The sequence below is a fragment of the Amblyraja radiata genome, chromosome 38, assembly GCF_010909765.2.
Source record: "Amblyraja radiata isolate CabotCenter1 chromosome 38, sAmbRad1.1.pri, whole genome shotgun sequence".
Lineage (NCBI taxonomy): Eukaryota > Metazoa > Chordata > Chondrichthyes > Rajiformes > Rajidae > Amblyraja > Amblyraja radiata.
In genome coordinates, this window is record NC_045993.1 from 8,308,894 (window position 1) to 8,325,411 (window position 16,518).

Below are 16,518 nucleotides of genomic sequence, written 5' to 3' on the forward strand. Positions count from 1 at the left end.
CGCTCCCACCCCCAGCCGCTCACCTCCATGCCCCTGCCCCTGCCCCACCCACCATCGCCCCCACCACCCATCTCCAGTCCCAATTCCACCCCCACCCTCCCTCCCGCTCCAACCCCCAGCCCCTCACCTCCACGCCCCTGGCCCATTCACATCCCCTCCGTCAACCCACCACCCACCCCCACTCCCAACTCCACCCCGCTCCCATCCGCAGCCCCTCCCCCGCTCCCACCCCCAGGCGCTCACCTCCACGCCCCTGCCCCACCCATATCCCCACCGTCAACCCACCACCCACCTCCACTCCCAACCCCAGCCCCCTGCCCACACCCCTGCCCCATCACCCACTCCCATCACCACCCCCACCACCTCTCCCACCCCCCCAACCCTACCCCCTCTACCTCCACCCCACCCCCTCTCTCAACCCCAGCCCCTCACCTCCCACCCCCTGCCCCACCCACCATCACCCCCACCACCCACCTCCATTCCCAGCCCCCACCCCTCACTCACCCTCTCCCTCACGCCCACCCCCTCCTCCAGCCCCACATCTCACCCCCAGCCCCCTGCCCTCAACCCCGCCCCATCCCCCAATCCCCTCCACCCCCCACTCCCATCGCCATCCCCACCACCTCTCCCACCCCCCAACCCCACCCCCTCGCCTACCCTCGCCCCCATCCCCCCACTGTTCCCACACTGCATCTCTAAACTCTAAACTCTAAATGTTTATTTCCCCACATTTCCCCCTATTTTTATAACCACTGTTTGAAGAATATACCTGCTCCGCGGGCATTAATTTCCCTGTGAGGCAGCAACTCTACCGCTGCGCCACCGTGCCGCCCATCTCCTTGCCCTTAAGTGCCGACCCCACGCCAGTCCCTGGACGCTGATGCGTGTTGCTGTCTCCTGGTACCGCAGATGTCCTGGAGGTGTCTGTGGAGGAGCTGCAGGGCGAGAGAGGCCCAAAAGTAAAGACAGGCCCGAGTCTCTCCAAACACTCAGCCGTTCCACCTGGTTAAGGGCCTTTCACGACTTAATTCACGGCCTTTTTTACTCGTGGACATTTTTCATCAGGCTAGAAAAATGCCCCGACCTACTTGATGCCACGAGTACCTACGACTAGCATCACGACCTCCTACGACCTCGTGACGACCATGTTGCGAGTATGATTCAAGGGAAAACGCAGCAGAGGTTGTGAATTAGGTCGTGAAAGTGGGACAGGCCCTTAACTCTTCACAGCACAGGCCATAGACCCTCACTCACCATGACAGGGCAATGGGGTGGAGGTGTAACGTTGAGGAAGCTGGGCGAGGGGGTATCGGAGTACTAACCGGCTGCTGTTTGTTCCTCCCCCCCCCCCCCCCCCCCCCCGATGTTGGCCCTGGCCACACCAGAAGCCCAGCGTCTGCCCTACTACGCTGCTTACTCACCAGTGCGCCTCTTCATCCACACCTTGTTTACGAGCCACTACCTGGACCTCTTCATCACCTTCACCATCTGCATCAACGTGATCACCATGTCCCTGGAACACTACAGCCAACCAAAGGTACGCACGCCTCCCCTTCAACCTTGTCCTCCCGCCGTCTCACCGATAGACAGGTCCTCATGGTTGGGCCTGCTATTATATATATTGGTCCTGATAGGCATTGGTGCACAACCGATGAGCTACTGGGTCTAGTTTTCCATGGAGCTAGACTGGTGGTCTGGAGACCCGAGTTAGAATCCCACCATTTTTGGAGACACGGCGTTGAAACAGGCCCTTCGGCCCACCGAGTTCATGCCGGCCATCGATCACCCCGTATGCTAGTTCTGCCCTACACGCCAGGGACAATCTACTGAAGCCAATTGACCTACAAACCCGCACGTCTTTGGAAACCGGAGCACCCGGAGAGAACATAACAGGGAGAACTTGCGAACTCCAACACAGACAGCACCCGTGGTCAGGATCGAACCCCTGGTCTGGCGCTTTGAGGCAGGAGCAATGGAGAGTGTATTTAAGGCATGAAGGGAGGGAGTGGCTGGGAATGAGGGAGCTGGAGAGGGACTTAGAACAAGGGGAAATAAAGGGCCTGTCCCACTTACAAGATTTTTTCGGCCGACTTGCTGTCACAGTCGCAGCAGGTCTCCGAAAATCTTCAACATGTTGTAAATCCAGCGGTGACCAGAAAAAGGTACGACTCCTTGGGCGACTACACACGACCAAACAGGTGTCACCCCACGAGCTAAGGAGAGAGAGAGAGAGAGACGGAGAGGGAGTGAGCTGGTGAGTGGTCGGGAGGGACTGAGACAGGCAGGAGAGGGGGACAGAGGGGGACAATTGGAGTGAGAGTACGAGGCTGATGTAGTGAGAGGGTGAGACAGAAAGACAATAGACAATAATAATAATAATAATAATAAATGTTATTTATGGGCGCCTTTCAAGAGTCTCAAGGACACCTTACAAAAATTTAGCAGGTAGAGGAAAAACATGTAAGGGGAATGAAATAAATAGTAGAGACATGACTAGTACACAAAGTAAAGACAGAATTCAATACAAAACACAATATGAGGCAATTAATGCACAGATGAAAAGGGAGGGGGACGTGGGGCTAAGGATAGGCAGAGGTGAAGAGATGGGTCTTGAGGTGGGACTGGAAGATGGTGAGGGACAAGGAATTGCGGATCAGTTGGGGGAGGGAGTTCCAGAGCCTGGGAGCTGCCCTGGAGAAGGCTCTGTCCCCAAAACTGCGGAGGTTGGACTTGTGGATGGAGAGGAGACCGGCTGATGTGGATCTGAGGGACCGTGAGGGTTGGTAGGGGGAGAGGAGGTCAGTGAGATATGGGGGGGCCAGATGGTGGAGGGCTTTGTAGGTGAGGATCAGGATTTTGTAGTTGATCCGGTGGGAGATGGGAAGCCAGTGAAGTTGTTTGAGGACTGGAGTGATGTGATGCCAGGATTTGGTGTGGGTGATGAGTCGGGCGGCTGCGTTCTGGACCAGTAGGTGCAGGAGTGGGCCATTCGGCCCCTTCGAGCCAGCACCGCCAAAGTTTGAAGGTTGAGAGTACAGGTGTTAGGGGTTATGGGGAGAAGGCAGGAGAATGGGGTGAGGCCGGAGAGATGGATCAGCCATGATCGAATGGTGGGGTGGACTTGATGGGCCGAATGGCCGAAAGTGAATCACTTATGAACATACGAACTTATCCCCCCGGGAGGATGAAGGAGAAGGTGGAACGGAAAGAGGGTGGTGGTGGGGGAGTGATGAGGGGAAGGAAGGAAGGAAGGAAGGAAGGAAGGAAGGAAGGAAGGAAGGAAGGAAGGAAGGAAGGTAGGAAGGGAGGAAGTGAGGAAGGAAGGGAGGGAGGGGGAGGGAGGGAGGGAGGGAGGGAGGGAGCGAGGGCGGGAGGAGGGAGGGAGGGAGGAGAAGGAGAAGGAGAGGAAAATGAGCATGAGAGGAAAAAACATAGGAAGAGTGACCTGATGAACAAGGTTGAGAGGAGCGAGTGAGGGAGAAGGGAGAGAGATTGAGGGTGGAAGAGCAAGTGATAGTGAGAGAGGGAGGGAGGGAGAGATAAAGCGGGGGAAAGAGTGGACGGATAATGCAGGGACGGAGACAGACGAGGAAAGGGGAACCAGATAGCTAAATCGCCATCAAATTGAAAAATGGAGAATTGTGAAGCACTCTGAAAAAAAGATGCTTAAAATGTTAAGTGGAGCATACTCCAGGGAACACCAGCATGTTCAATCTAATGAAATCATTGAGGTTGGGATGTAGTTAAGCTTTAGCTGTGTTTTCAGGTTAATTTGATATTTGTTCTTTTGAACTGTGATGTTTTAATCTGCAGAATAATTACACAAGTAATAAGATGTATTAGTGGCTTAAGTACATTCTGTCCACAATGAGCTGGATAAATCCAATCCTACTAATTACCAGCCCATTGATCCACGCTCAATCATGGAGGTGGCAGGAAGTGTCTTTGACTCTGCTATTAGGCAACGTTTACCAATGATTTGCCAACCGATTCTTGGACTTTTTTTGCCAGTGCTACATGACTCCGGTTTAGTTTATGTGTCGAAGTACAGTGGAAAGCTTTTGCTGCGTGCTAACCAGTCAGCGGAAACAGTGTCGTACTGGGTCTAAAAATATTGGTTGCCAGGAGACAAAGGGGGCCCACTTCATCGGGCCCACTTGATATAGGGGCCCACGTGATATAGGGGCCCACTTGCCATCGGGCAAGCTGACACCCTGGCCAGTCCGCCACTGAGCGGAAAGACAATACATGATTACAATCGAGCCATTTACAGTGTGGAGATACATACATGATGAGGGAATAGCGTTTAGTGCAAGGTAAAGTCAGTAAAGTCCGATCGTAGATAGTCCGAGGGTCACCAAAGAGGTAGATAGGAGTTCAAGATTGAAAAGACTAGGCTTGTATTCACTGGAGTTTAGAAGGATTAGGGGGGGGGGGGGATCTTATAGAAACATATAAAATAATAAAAGGACTGGACAAGCTGGATGCAGGAAAAATGTTCCCAATGTTGGGCGAGTCCAGAACCAGGGGCCACAGTCTTAGAATAAAGGGGAAGCCATTTAAGACTGAGGTGAGAAAAAACGTTTTCACCCAGAGAGTTGTGAATTTGTGGAATTCCCTGCCACAGAGGGCGGTGGAGGCCAAGTCACTGGATGGATTTAAGAGAGAGTTAGATAGAGCTCTCGGGGCTGGTGGAGTCAAGGGATATGGGGAGAAGGCAGGCACGGGTTATTGATTGGGGATGATCACAATGAATGGCGGTGCTGGCTCGAAGGGCCGAATGGCCTCCTCCTGCACCTATTTTCTATGTTTCTATGTTAGTTCAGAACTGCTCTCTGGTTGTGGTAGGATGGTTCAGCTGCCTGATAACAGCTGGGAAGAAACTGTCCCTGAATCTGGAGGTTGTGCGTTTTCACACTTCTGTACTTTTGCCTGATGGGAGAGGGGAGAGGAGGGAAGTGGCCCTAGGGTGCGACTCATCCTTGATTATGCTGCTTCGGCCTTGCCGACTGGCCTAGCGTGAGGTATAAACTGAGTCATGGGAGGGAGGGTTGGTTTGTGTGATGGTCTGGGCTGCGTCCACCAATTCGCTGCAATTTCTTTGGCAGCCTTGGATAGGAGCCGTTGTTTCCAAACCAAGCTGTAATGCCTCCTAATAAAATGCTCTCTATGGTGCATCTGTAGAAGTTGGTGAGAGTTGTAGGGGACATGCTGAACTAAGGAAGTGGATGCCTTGGTGTGCTAACACCAGACTCCAGACTCCTCACAGCCTTGGTCCAAACATGGACAAAACAAAGTGTAGGAAGGAACTGCAGATGCTGGTTTAAATCAAAAATAGACACAAAAAGCTTGAGTAACTCAGCGGGACAGGCAGCATCTCTGGAGAGAAGGAATATTTCTCCTCCATTCCTTTTCTCCAGAGGGTCTGAAGAATTGTCTCGACCCGAAACGTCACCTATTCCTTTTCTCCAGAGATGCTGCCTGACCCGCTGTGTTACTCCGACATTTTGTGTCCATCTATGAACAAAACATTGGTGGGACTCTGAGAAGTCGGAGTTACTGCTAGCACGGTGGCGCAGCGGTAGAGCTCCTGCCTTACAGAGCCAGAGATCCAGGTTCGGTCCTGACTACCTGTACTGTCTGTACGGAGTTTGTACGTTCTCCCCACGACCATGTGGGATCTCCGAGATTTGGTTTCCTCCCATTCTCCAAAGACGTACATTGGTTAATTGGCTTGGTGTAAATGTAAAATTGGCCCTAGTGTGTGTCAGACAGTGTTTATGCGCAGGATCACTGTTTGGTGCGGACTCGGTGGGCTGAAGGGCCTGTTTCCACGCTGTATCTCTGAACCAAACTACACTAAATAAACTAGACTGGTCTCGGGAGTTGACCACATCTAGCTCCAAGGCTCCTTGTTAGAGCTGGAGTCAATGGGGAAAAGCACTGCAATAGTTGAAGTCATGTTCCATACAAGAGTCGAGAATCAAGAGTGTTTTATTGTTATATGCCCCAAAACGGAATAATTAAATTCTTACTTGCAGCAGCACAAGTGTAGTAGAGCACCGTAGAGCTTCTGCCTCACAGCACCAGAGACCCGGGTTTGATTCTAACCTTGGGTGCTGTCTGTGTGGAGTTTGCATGTTCGGCCTTTCATTGTGTGGGTTTTCTCCCACATCCCAAAGACGTGGGGGTTTTAGGTTAATAGGCCCACTGTAAATTGCCCCCTAGTGTGTCGGGAGTGGATGAGAAAGTGGGATAACATAGAACGGGTGATCGATGGTCGGCATGGACCCGGTGGGCCGAAGGGCCTGTTTCCATGCTGAATCTCCAAAACTACTCGCTGCAATTTCTTGTGCCCTTGGATGGAGCTGTTCCCAAACCATTCCCACCATCGAAGGGATTTATCGAAGTCGCTGCCACAAAAAGGCAGCCAACATCATCAGAGACCCACACTATCCTTGCCACACACTCGTTTCACCATTGCCATCGGGAAGAAGGTACAGGAACCTGAAAACTGTAACATCCAGGTTCAGGAACAGCTTCTTCCCTACAGCCATCAGACTATTAAACACAACAGCAAATAAGCTCTGAACTACAACTAACTATTATTATTATTATTGCACTATAATTGTTTTTTGAGAATGTGTGTATGTGTATATATACACACTGAACTTTTTTTTTCTTTTTCTCCTGTTATGCACTATGTTTACATATTCTGTTGTGCTGCAGCAAGTAAAACCCCTGTCCCACGGTACGAGATTATTCCAAGAGCTCTCCCGAGTTTAAAATAAATCAAACACATGGTAAGCACGGAGAATGAACGTAGCGGGTACGTCGGAGCTCAGGGACGTCTCTTAGCAGCTCGTAACGCTAACGGCAGGTACTCAGGAAGACTCGTAATGCTAACGGCAGGTAAGCATGGGAAGACACGTGAAGATTTTTCAACACGTTGAAAAATGTCCACGAGAGCCCCGAGTACCGACGAGCGGCCATTACCGTAAATCTCCGAGTTCGAATCAGGGCAAACTCGGGAGAGGGAGTTCTTGGAATGAACCCGTACCGTGGGACAGGGGTTTAAGAATCTCATTGTCCTATCTGGGACACAAGACAATAAAACACTCTTGACTTGACTCTCGACGCATCCCGACAAAACGCTTTCTACGGCGCATCTGTAGAAGTTGGTGAGAGTTTTGCTGAAATGATCTACTTGTTTCCTCCACAGTCTCTGGAAATCGCTCTGAAGTATTGTAACTATATGTTCACCACAGTGTTTGTGCTGGAATCAATCATTAAACTTGTGGCTCTGGGTCTGCGGAGGTTCTTCAAGGAAAGGTAGGGGAAAGTTTCTGTTCATATTTGTTGATGTCGGCAGCGGCTTGATTGTAGTTGGCATTGCCGACCGTGTTGGTGTGAATATGCTTCTTCCGTGCTATTTAGCGACATGCCCGTTGGGAGAGAACGTATCGCCGAACACTTGCGCTCGGTCCGCCAAAGTCTGCTGGAGTTCCCAGTTGCTAAACTTTGGACTTCAGACGTTAGCGGTACAGCGCAGAAACAGGCCCTTCGGCCCACCGGGTCCGCACTGACTAACGATCACCCCGTACACTAGCACGATCGCACACACACACACACGCACACGAGGGACAATTTTACTACGTACCGAAGGGGAGTAACCGACAAACCTGCGCGTCTTTAAAGTGTGGGAGGAAACCGGTGCACCCGGAGAAAACCCACGCAGGTCACAGGGAGAACGTACAAATTCCATAGAGACAGCACCCGTAGTCAGGATCGAACCCGGGTCTCTGGCGCTGTGAGGCAGCAACACTACCCGCTGCGCCACAGTCATAATCATAATCACTGTATTTCGTTGTCTCTGTACTGTACACTGACAATGACAATTAAAGTTGATTCTGAATCTGAATCTGATCTTGGCCAGCGCACAACCCAAGTGTGTGTGTGTCTCTGTGTGTGTGTGTGCGTGCGTGCGTGTGTGTGTGTGTGTGTGTGTGTGTGCGTGTGTGTGTGTGTGTGTGTGTGTGTGTGTGTGTGTGTGTGTGTGTGTGTGTGTGTGTGTGTGTGCGAGTGTGTGTGCGTGTGTGTGTGTGTGTGTGTGTGTGTGTGTGCGTGCGTGTGCGTGCATGTGCGTGCATGTGTGTGCGTGTGTGCGCGTGCGCGTGTGCGTGTGCGTGTGCGTGTGCGTGCGCGTGCGCGTGCGTGTGTGCGTGTGTGCGCGTGTGCGCGTGTGCGCGCGTGCGTGCGTGCGTGCGTGCGTGCGCGTGCGTGTGTGTGTGTGTGTGTGTGCGTGTGTGTGCGTGCGTGCGTGTGTATGTGTGTGTGCGTGCGTGTGTCTAGCTACTATTAGTGGCTCTCGTGTAGTCAACAACAGACAACACATCAGGAGACTGAGTTCCGCGACATTAGTGATAATCGAGGCAGAAACATTCATCTTAGATCATACGCATTAATTCAGAGCTCATGGCTTCCCTGTTTTTATTTCCTGAACCCTTGGGGACATAATCACTGTTTTCCTGTTTATCATCATTAATATTCTGCAACTGAGTTATTTTTGTCTCCACAATAGGAAATGTTTTGCTAACCTGGTTCGCCGACACTGTTTTGAGTCAAAGCCAACTTTAGCTCTTACCCTGCAATTAAATCTAAACCCAGTCAGACCTCAGCTAGATTGTAGACGCGAGGAACTGCAGATGCTGGCTTATTTATAAAAAAAAGATCAAAGTGCCGGAGTTACACAGCGGATCAGGCAGTATCCCTGGAGGAAGTAGCCCAGCTATCTGGATAGTGTGGATAGTGACGTCTCGGGTCGGGATCCTTCTCCTGACTGATTGCAGTTAGTTGGGGGAGGGGGAGGTGGGGGAGAAAGCTGGAAGAGAGGTGGGGGCGGGACAAAGCCTGGCAAGATGTAGGTGCGCGGGAGGGGGGGGGGGGGGGGACCATTGGTGACAGGGCAGAGGGACTGGTGCTGCGCTGCCCATTGGAGGGGCCGCACTCTGTCTAAATCCAGTAACTCTGAAATAAATACTTTCTGGTCAGCAGCTGCGGAGAGAGAAGTCAGGGTGACAAGCCAAACTTTTCAGGTCAACGACACTTCAGACTCCACAGATGCTGCCTGGCCTGCTGAGTATATGCAGCTTTTTCAGTTTGCGTTATGCCATTGACCATCTGCCCAGACAGTGTACGATGGGACAGTGTAGGGAGACTTGTTCCACCCCAGGCAGTGTATGGTGAGATAACATAGAGGGAGCTTTAAGCCCCTGTCCCACATTCCCGAGTTACTCACGAATTATCTGAATGGTGGCCGATTAGGAAAGGGGGAGATGCAACGCGACCTGGGTGTCATGGTACACCAGTCATTGAAAGTAGGCATGCAGGTGCAGCAGGCAGTGAAGAAAGCAAATGGTATGTTAGCATTCATAGCAAAAGGATTTGAGTATAGGAGCAGGGAGGTTCTACTGCAGTTGTACAGGGTCTTGGTGAGACCACACCTGGAGTATTGCGTACAGTTTTGGTCTCCTAATCTGAGGAAAGACATTCTTGCCATAGAGGGAGTACAGAGAAGGTTCACCAGACTGATTCCTGGGATGGCAGGACTTTCACATGAAGAAAGACTGGATAGACTTGGCTTGTACACGCTAGAATTCAGAAGATTGAGGGGGGATCTTATAGAAACTTACAAAATTCTTAAGGGGTTGGACAGGCTAGATGCAGGAAGATTATTCCCGATGTTGGGGAAGTCCAGAACTAGGGGTCACAGTTTAAGGATAAGAGGGAAATCTTTTAGGACCGAGATGAGAAAATCATTTTTTACACAGAGAGTGGTGAATCTGTGGAATTCTCTGCCACAGAAGGTAGTTGAGGCCAGTTCATTGGCTATATTTAAGAGGGAGTTAGATGTGGCCCTTGTGGCTAAAGGGATCAGGGGGTATGGAGAGAAGGCAGGGATGGGATACTGAGTTGGATGATCAGCCATGATCATATCAAATGGCGGTGCAGGCTCGAAGGGCCGAATGGCCTACTCCGCACCTATTTTCTATGTTTCTATGAATTCTCCCGAGTTTTCCCCTTGATTCAAACGCGGAGATGCCACAGCCGTAGGTACTCGGGGCTATTTTTTTATTTGTGGACATTTTTCGACATGCTGAAAAAACGTCCCGACTTACCTGATGCCCCGAGTACCTACGGCCGGCGTTACGAGCCGCTACGAAATATCTACGGACTCCTACGGCCTCGCTACGCACATTCTCCGAGTTTGAATCAAGGGGAAAACTCGGGAGAATTTGTGAGTAACTCGGGAAAGTGGGACAGAGGCTTAGCTCTGTAAAAACAAAGAACTGCAGATGCTGTTTTACACCAAAGATAGACACCAAGTGCTGGAGTAACTCATCTACTGCATCCGCTGCTCTAGATGTCAGCCGATTTACATCGGGGAGACCAAGCGTAGGTTGGGCGATCGTTTCGCCGAACACCTCCGCTCAGTCCGCAATAACCTACCTGAACTGCCGGTGGCTCAGCACTTCAACTCCCCCTCCCATTCCCAATCCGACCTCTCTGTCCTGGGTCTCCTCCATGGCCAGAGTGAGCAACAGCGGAAATTGGAGGAACAGCACCTCATATTCCGTCTGGGGACCTTGCGTCCGTATGGCATTAACATTGAATTCTCCCAATTTTGCTAGCCCTTGCTGTCTCCTCCCCTTCCTTAACCCTCTAGCTGTCTCCTCCCACCCTCCCATCCGCCCACCCTCGGGCTCCTCCCCCTCCTCCCCTTTTCCTTCTTTCTCCCACCCCCCATCAGTCTGAAGAAGGGTTTCGGCCCGAAACGTCGCCTATTTCCTTCGCTCCATAGATGCTGCTGCACCCGCTGAGTTTCCCCAGCAATTTTGTGTACCTGCTGGAGTAACTCAGCAGGTCTGGCAGCATCTCTGGAGAAAAAGGATGGGTGACATTTCGGGTCTCTTTTCAAGAGAGAGTTGCAAGCCGAGTTAGATTTAGCTCTTTGGGCTAACGGAATCAAGGGATATGGGGAAAAAGCAGGAACAGGGTACTGATTCAAGTTCAAGTTCAAGTTTGCATTTATTGTTACTTAACCAACTAAGGTACAGTGAAATTTGAGGTGATTTTGGATGATCAGCCATGATCATATTGAATGGCGGCGCTGGCTCGAAGGAGCCGAATGGCCTACTCCTACTAACTACAGATAGTTGGTGGGTCTCCAATGAGGTGGATGGTAGGTTAGGACCGCCCTCTAGTTGGTGAGAGGATGATTCAGTTGCCTGATAACAGCTGGGAAGAAACTGCCCCTGAATCTGGAGGTGTGCGTTTTCACACTTCTGTACCTCTTGCCCGATGGGAGAGGGGAGAAGAGGGAGTGACTGGAGTGAGACTGGTCCTTGATGATGCTGCTGGCCTTGCCGAGGCAGCGTGAGGTGTAGATGGAGTCAATGGGAGGGAGGGAGGTTTGCGCGATGGTCTGGGCTGCGTCCGCAACTCTGCGATTTCTTGCTGTCCTGGATGGAGCTGTTCCCAAAACTGGGCTCTGTCAGACAGACGCATCCCGAGAAAATGCTTTCCGCGGGCGAGAGACATGCGGAACTGGACTCATTCTTTCCATCTCTTGTGCAGGTGGAACCAGCTGGATTTGGCCATCGTCTTGCTGTCGGTCATGGGGATTACACTGGAAGAGATCGAGATCAGTGCGGCCCTCCCCATCAATCCCACCATCATCCGCATCATGAGGGTGCTACGGATCACCAGAGGTAGGTCGCAGCACCGCCACCAGGGGTCACAGCCCCGCCTCCAGAGGTCACCGCCCGTCACCAGAGGTAGGTCACAGCCCCATCACCAGAGGTCATCAGCCCCTACACCAGAGGTTCACAGACCCGTCACAGAGGTCACCGCCCCGTCACCAGAGGTCACCGCCCCCGTCACCAGAGGTCACAGCCCCGTCACCAGAGGTCACAGCCCCCACCAGAGGTCACAGCCCCCGTCCACAAGAGGTCACACGCCCCGTCACCAGAGGTCACACGCCCCGTCACCAGAGGTCACTAGCCCCATCACCAGAGGTAGGTCATAGCCCCGCCACCAGAGGTCAACCAGAGTTCACAGCCCGTCACCAGAGGTCACAGCCCCATCACCAGAGGTCACAGCCCCGCCACCAGAGGTCACAGCCCCGTCACCATAGGTCACAGCCGCGTCACCAAGGCTAGGTCACAGCCCCGTCACCAGAGGTCACAACCCCGTCACCGAATGGCCTAATACACCTCCTACCACTTATGAACTTACGAAGTAGTTAAACGACAGCAGAATGTGCAAGCAATATCAACAAAGTATTTCTTCTAACCGGCTCCAAGTTACAGGATATGGTCACTTTTTTAGTTACTTCAGCTTGATGTGTCTTTTTACACATCACCGTCTAAACTTCTCGTTTCCCTTTCCCCTGACTCTCCAGTCTGAAGAAGGTGTCTTCACCTCACACGTCACCTATTCTTTTTCTCCAGAGATTTAGTTTAGTTTAGTTTTTACAGATACAGCTCGGAAACAGGCCCTTCGGCCCACCGGGTCCGCGCCGACCAGCGATCCCCGCACATTAACACTATCGACAATGTACACTTACAACAAGCCAAATAAACGACATACCTGTATGTCTTTGGAGATGCTGCCTGACCCGCTGAGTTACTCCAGCTTTTTGTGTCTGTCTATAGTAACTCTGGTTGAGTGTCCAGTCACCATCATTACATAGAACCATTCAACGGATGGGGAGAGTGCTGGAGTGTCATGTTGGGGAGTAGATTTTCACGTTCTAAAAATTGTTGAGGCAACAGACTGATAACCCTATTCCTGCCCTTGTTTGTTATGTTCATACGACAACAGGCCCTTCAGCCCACCTGCTCAGTGTTGTGATTTAAGGGCCTGCCCCACTTGGGCGTCATGCGCGCGTCACGCAGCCATGCGCGCGTCGTGCATCGTGACGCGTAAATGACGCGTAAATGACGCCCAAGTGCGTCAAGCCCTTTGTGTAAAAACCTCCTCCCTTTATTTCATCCCGTGCTCCTGTTTTGAATTTTTCAGTGCTGAAGCTGCTGAAGATGGCCACTGGAATGAGAGCCCTCCTGGACACCGTAGTGCAGGCCCTGCCTCAGGTAAACTGAGAGCCCTCGGGCCTAAATAGCTTCCCATTCTAAGTAAAACCATGCAAAAAGTGTGCAGTTTACCAAGAGGCCAGAGAGGCAACAGTGATCAAGAAGGGTCTCGACCCGAAACGTCGCCTATTTCCTTCGCTCCATAGATGCTGCTGCACCCGCTGAGTTTCTCCAGCATTTTTGCCTACCTTCGATTTTCCTGCATCTGCAGTTCCTTCTTAAACAATGATTCAAAACGAAAGCCCACAGTCCCTAACGCAACCAAGACTGTTCATTCTTTGTAGTTTAGTTGGTGTTCAAGAGCCTGATGCTTGTTTGGAAGAAGCTGTTCCGAAACCTCTGCAATGTCTCATAAACTCCCAGGAGAGTTTAGTTTAGTTTATTGTTGTCCCTTGTACCGAGGTACAGTGAAAAGCTTTTGTCTGTGAGCTATCCGGTCAAAGGGAAGACTGTACATGGTTCAAATCAAGCCGTCCCCAATGCACAGATCAGGATAAACGGCCTGTCCCAATTAGGCGACTTTCTCGGCGACACCCGTCATAGGTCGACGGATATTTTCAACATGTTGAAAGTTCAGCGGCGACCAGAAAGACGCTACGACTCTTTGGGCGACTGAGGAGACGACTCACGACCATATAGGTGACATCCTGGTGACATGTAGCGGGGTGAAGCCTGTATGGTCGTGAGTAGTTACCCAAAGAGTCGTACCTTGTTCTGGTCGCCGCTGGATTTTCAACATGTTGAACATTTTCGGCGACCTGTAACAACCTATGACGGGTGCCGGCAGTCGCCGAAAAAGTCAAGTAAGTGGGACAGGCCCATAAGGATACAGAGAGAGCGCAGGTCATAGTGTGGCAACAGGCCCTTCGGCCCAACTTGCCCACACCGACCAACATGTCCCAGCTACACTAGTCCCACCTGCCTGTGTTTGGCCATTATCCCTCCAAACTTGTCCTATCTATGTACCTGTCTGTTTCTGAAATGTACAAAATTATGTTGACAGCACCCAGTCCTGTATCCAGGGCAGATGCAGGATAGGTTAGAAAAGGTGTCAAGAGTCTTGTCGGTGTCAGATTGTCCAAGGCGTTCCCAACCAGGCACATCTAGTTGTTTTGAAGTCAGCACAAGTTAATCCTCTTCACTTTCCCCTTGCAGGTGGGGAACCTTGGACTCCTCTTCATGTTGCTTTTCTTCATCTACGCGGCACTGGGAGTCGAGCTGTTTGGTAAATTGGGTAGGTTACCCGACCCGTTCCTCTCGGCTCAGTGGCCGCCGTCAGCTCTGCCATTAGTGCCGTAGCCCGGTAATCTATGGTCATAAGCGATAGGGGTAGAATTAGGCCGTTCGGCCCTCCAAGTCTACTCCACCATTCAATCATGGCTGATCTATCTCTCCCTCCCAAGGAACATGAATACACGAGCCCATTCTATGGAAATGGGCGTGAGAAGGAACTTCTGTAGCCAGAGGATGGTGAATCTGTGGAATTCATTGCCACAGACAGCTTTAGACATCACTTTACTTAAGACTCTAGAGCAGTGGTTCTTAACCTTCTTGGCACCAGTACGTGCATACGTGAACAAAATACTGTATGTGGTGTGTGTACCTTTGTTAAGTTCCTAAACATGGGCTCAACAAATTGATATGTTATTTGTGTCCCCTTCATGACCCCCGGCAAAGACCCAAACAACCCCCATAGGGGGTCACGACCCCCAGGTTAAGAACCACTGCTCTAGAGATATGGTGCGGAAACTGGCCGTTCTCCCTGTGACTGCGTGGGTTTTCTCCGGGTGCTCTGGTTCCCTCCCACAGTCGTAATAATAATAATAAGCCTTTATGGTCATTGTACTTAGAAATACAACAAAATTAGGAGAGCTACGTCTGAAGAAGGGTTTCAGCCCGAAACGTTGCCTATTTCCTTCGCTCCATAGATGCTGCCTCACCCACTGAGTTTCTCCAGCTTTCTTTTTTGTCTACCTCCTGATTACAGGTTTGGAGGTTAATTAGCTTTGGTTCAAATTGTCCCTGGTTCGTTTAATAGCGTTGGCGTACGGGGTGATGGCTGGTGGGCGCGGACTTGGTGGGGCAAGGGCCCTGTTTCCGTGCCGTATCTCTAAAGCCTAAAGTATTTAAAGTCTAATGCCCCTGTCCCACTTAGGAAACCTGAACGGAAACCTCTGGAGACTTTGTGCCCCACCCAAGGTTTCCGTGCGGTTCCCAGAGGTTTTTGTCAGTCTCCCTACCTGCTTCCACTACCTGCAACCTCCGGCAACCACCTGCAACCTCCGGGAACCGCACGGAAACCTTGGGTGGGGCGCAAAGTCTCCAGAGGTTTCCGTTCAGGTTTCCTAAGTGGGACAGGGGCATTGCGTGATTCCCAACTGTACTGCCTGACCTTGGAGCCGCTGCCCTTCAGACCGCGACTCGCAGCTCCGTGTGACCACCATCACCTCTGCCTGACTTGGTTTCTTCTCCTTCTGTTCTCCTCCTCCCAAGTTTGCGACCAGGACCATCCGTGTGAGGGGATGAGCCGCCACGCCACCTTCGAGAACTTCGGAATGGCGTTCCTGACGCTGTTCCAGGTGTCGACTGGAGATAACTGGAACGGGATCATGAAGGTAGGAATCTCGGCATCAATTCTCCATTAGCGGGCAGGTTGGGAAAGAAGATGCAGTCGAGGCTCATAGATAGGTTCATCAGTTCTAGGAGCAGAATAAGGCCATTCAGCCCATCGAGCCTACTCCGCCATTCAATCATGGCTGATCCATCTTTCCCTCTCAAGCCCATTCTCCTGCCTTCTCCCCATAACCCCTGACACCTTCCTGGTGAGGATAAGCATGTCCTGCAGAGAGCTGAGTACTGGTCACCTGGGCAACTTGGTCCTGACCTCTCATCTACCTCATCGGAGACTTTAGAGACACAGCCGCGAAAAAAACAGGCCCTTCGGCCCATCGCGTCGGCGCCGACGGCCGATCACCCCACGCACACTTGCACTATCCTACTCACCACGTGGAATCCTTTGCCTCAGTGGAGGCCGGCTCTCTGGAATCTTTCAAGATTGAAAAAAAAGTTTTTTCATTGTTTTTATTTTATGCGTGAAATGTTTAAGATTTTATGTGCGATGCTCCGGTATTCCCTGGGAAACGTCTTCTCATTTTGCACTGTACAACCGTTGCTTTGCAAGATGACTATAAAGGATGATGATGATGATAGGGCTCTTGAAGATAGCGGAGTCAGGGGATATGGGGAGAAGGCAGGAACGGGGCACTGATTGGGGATGATCAGCCATGATCACATTGAATGGCGGTGCTGGCTTGAATGACCTATTGTCTATTGTCTATTGACAATTTACAGAAGCCATACAAAC

General features: G+C 51.4%; 1 protein-coding gene across 1 annotated transcript in view; it reads left to right on the forward strand.

Annotated features, from left to right (window-relative positions):
• Nucleotides 1-16,518, forward strand: part of cacna1i (calcium voltage-gated channel subunit alpha1 I) — a 252,978-nt gene that overhangs the window by 224,219 nt on the left and 12,241 nt on the right. The window contains exons 22-27 of the mRNA XM_033013140.1: nt 1,386-1,537; nt 7,223-7,332; nt 11,638-11,771; nt 13,084-13,154; nt 14,310-14,388; nt 15,648-15,769. Of these exons, the coding sequence (XP_032869031.1) occupies nt 1,386-1,537; nt 7,223-7,332; nt 11,638-11,771; nt 13,084-13,154; nt 14,310-14,388; nt 15,648-15,769 (668 nt within the window). The remainder of the gene's footprint in view (nt 1-1,385; nt 1,538-7,222; nt 7,333-11,637; nt 11,772-13,083; nt 13,155-14,309; nt 14,389-15,647; nt 15,770-16,518) is intronic.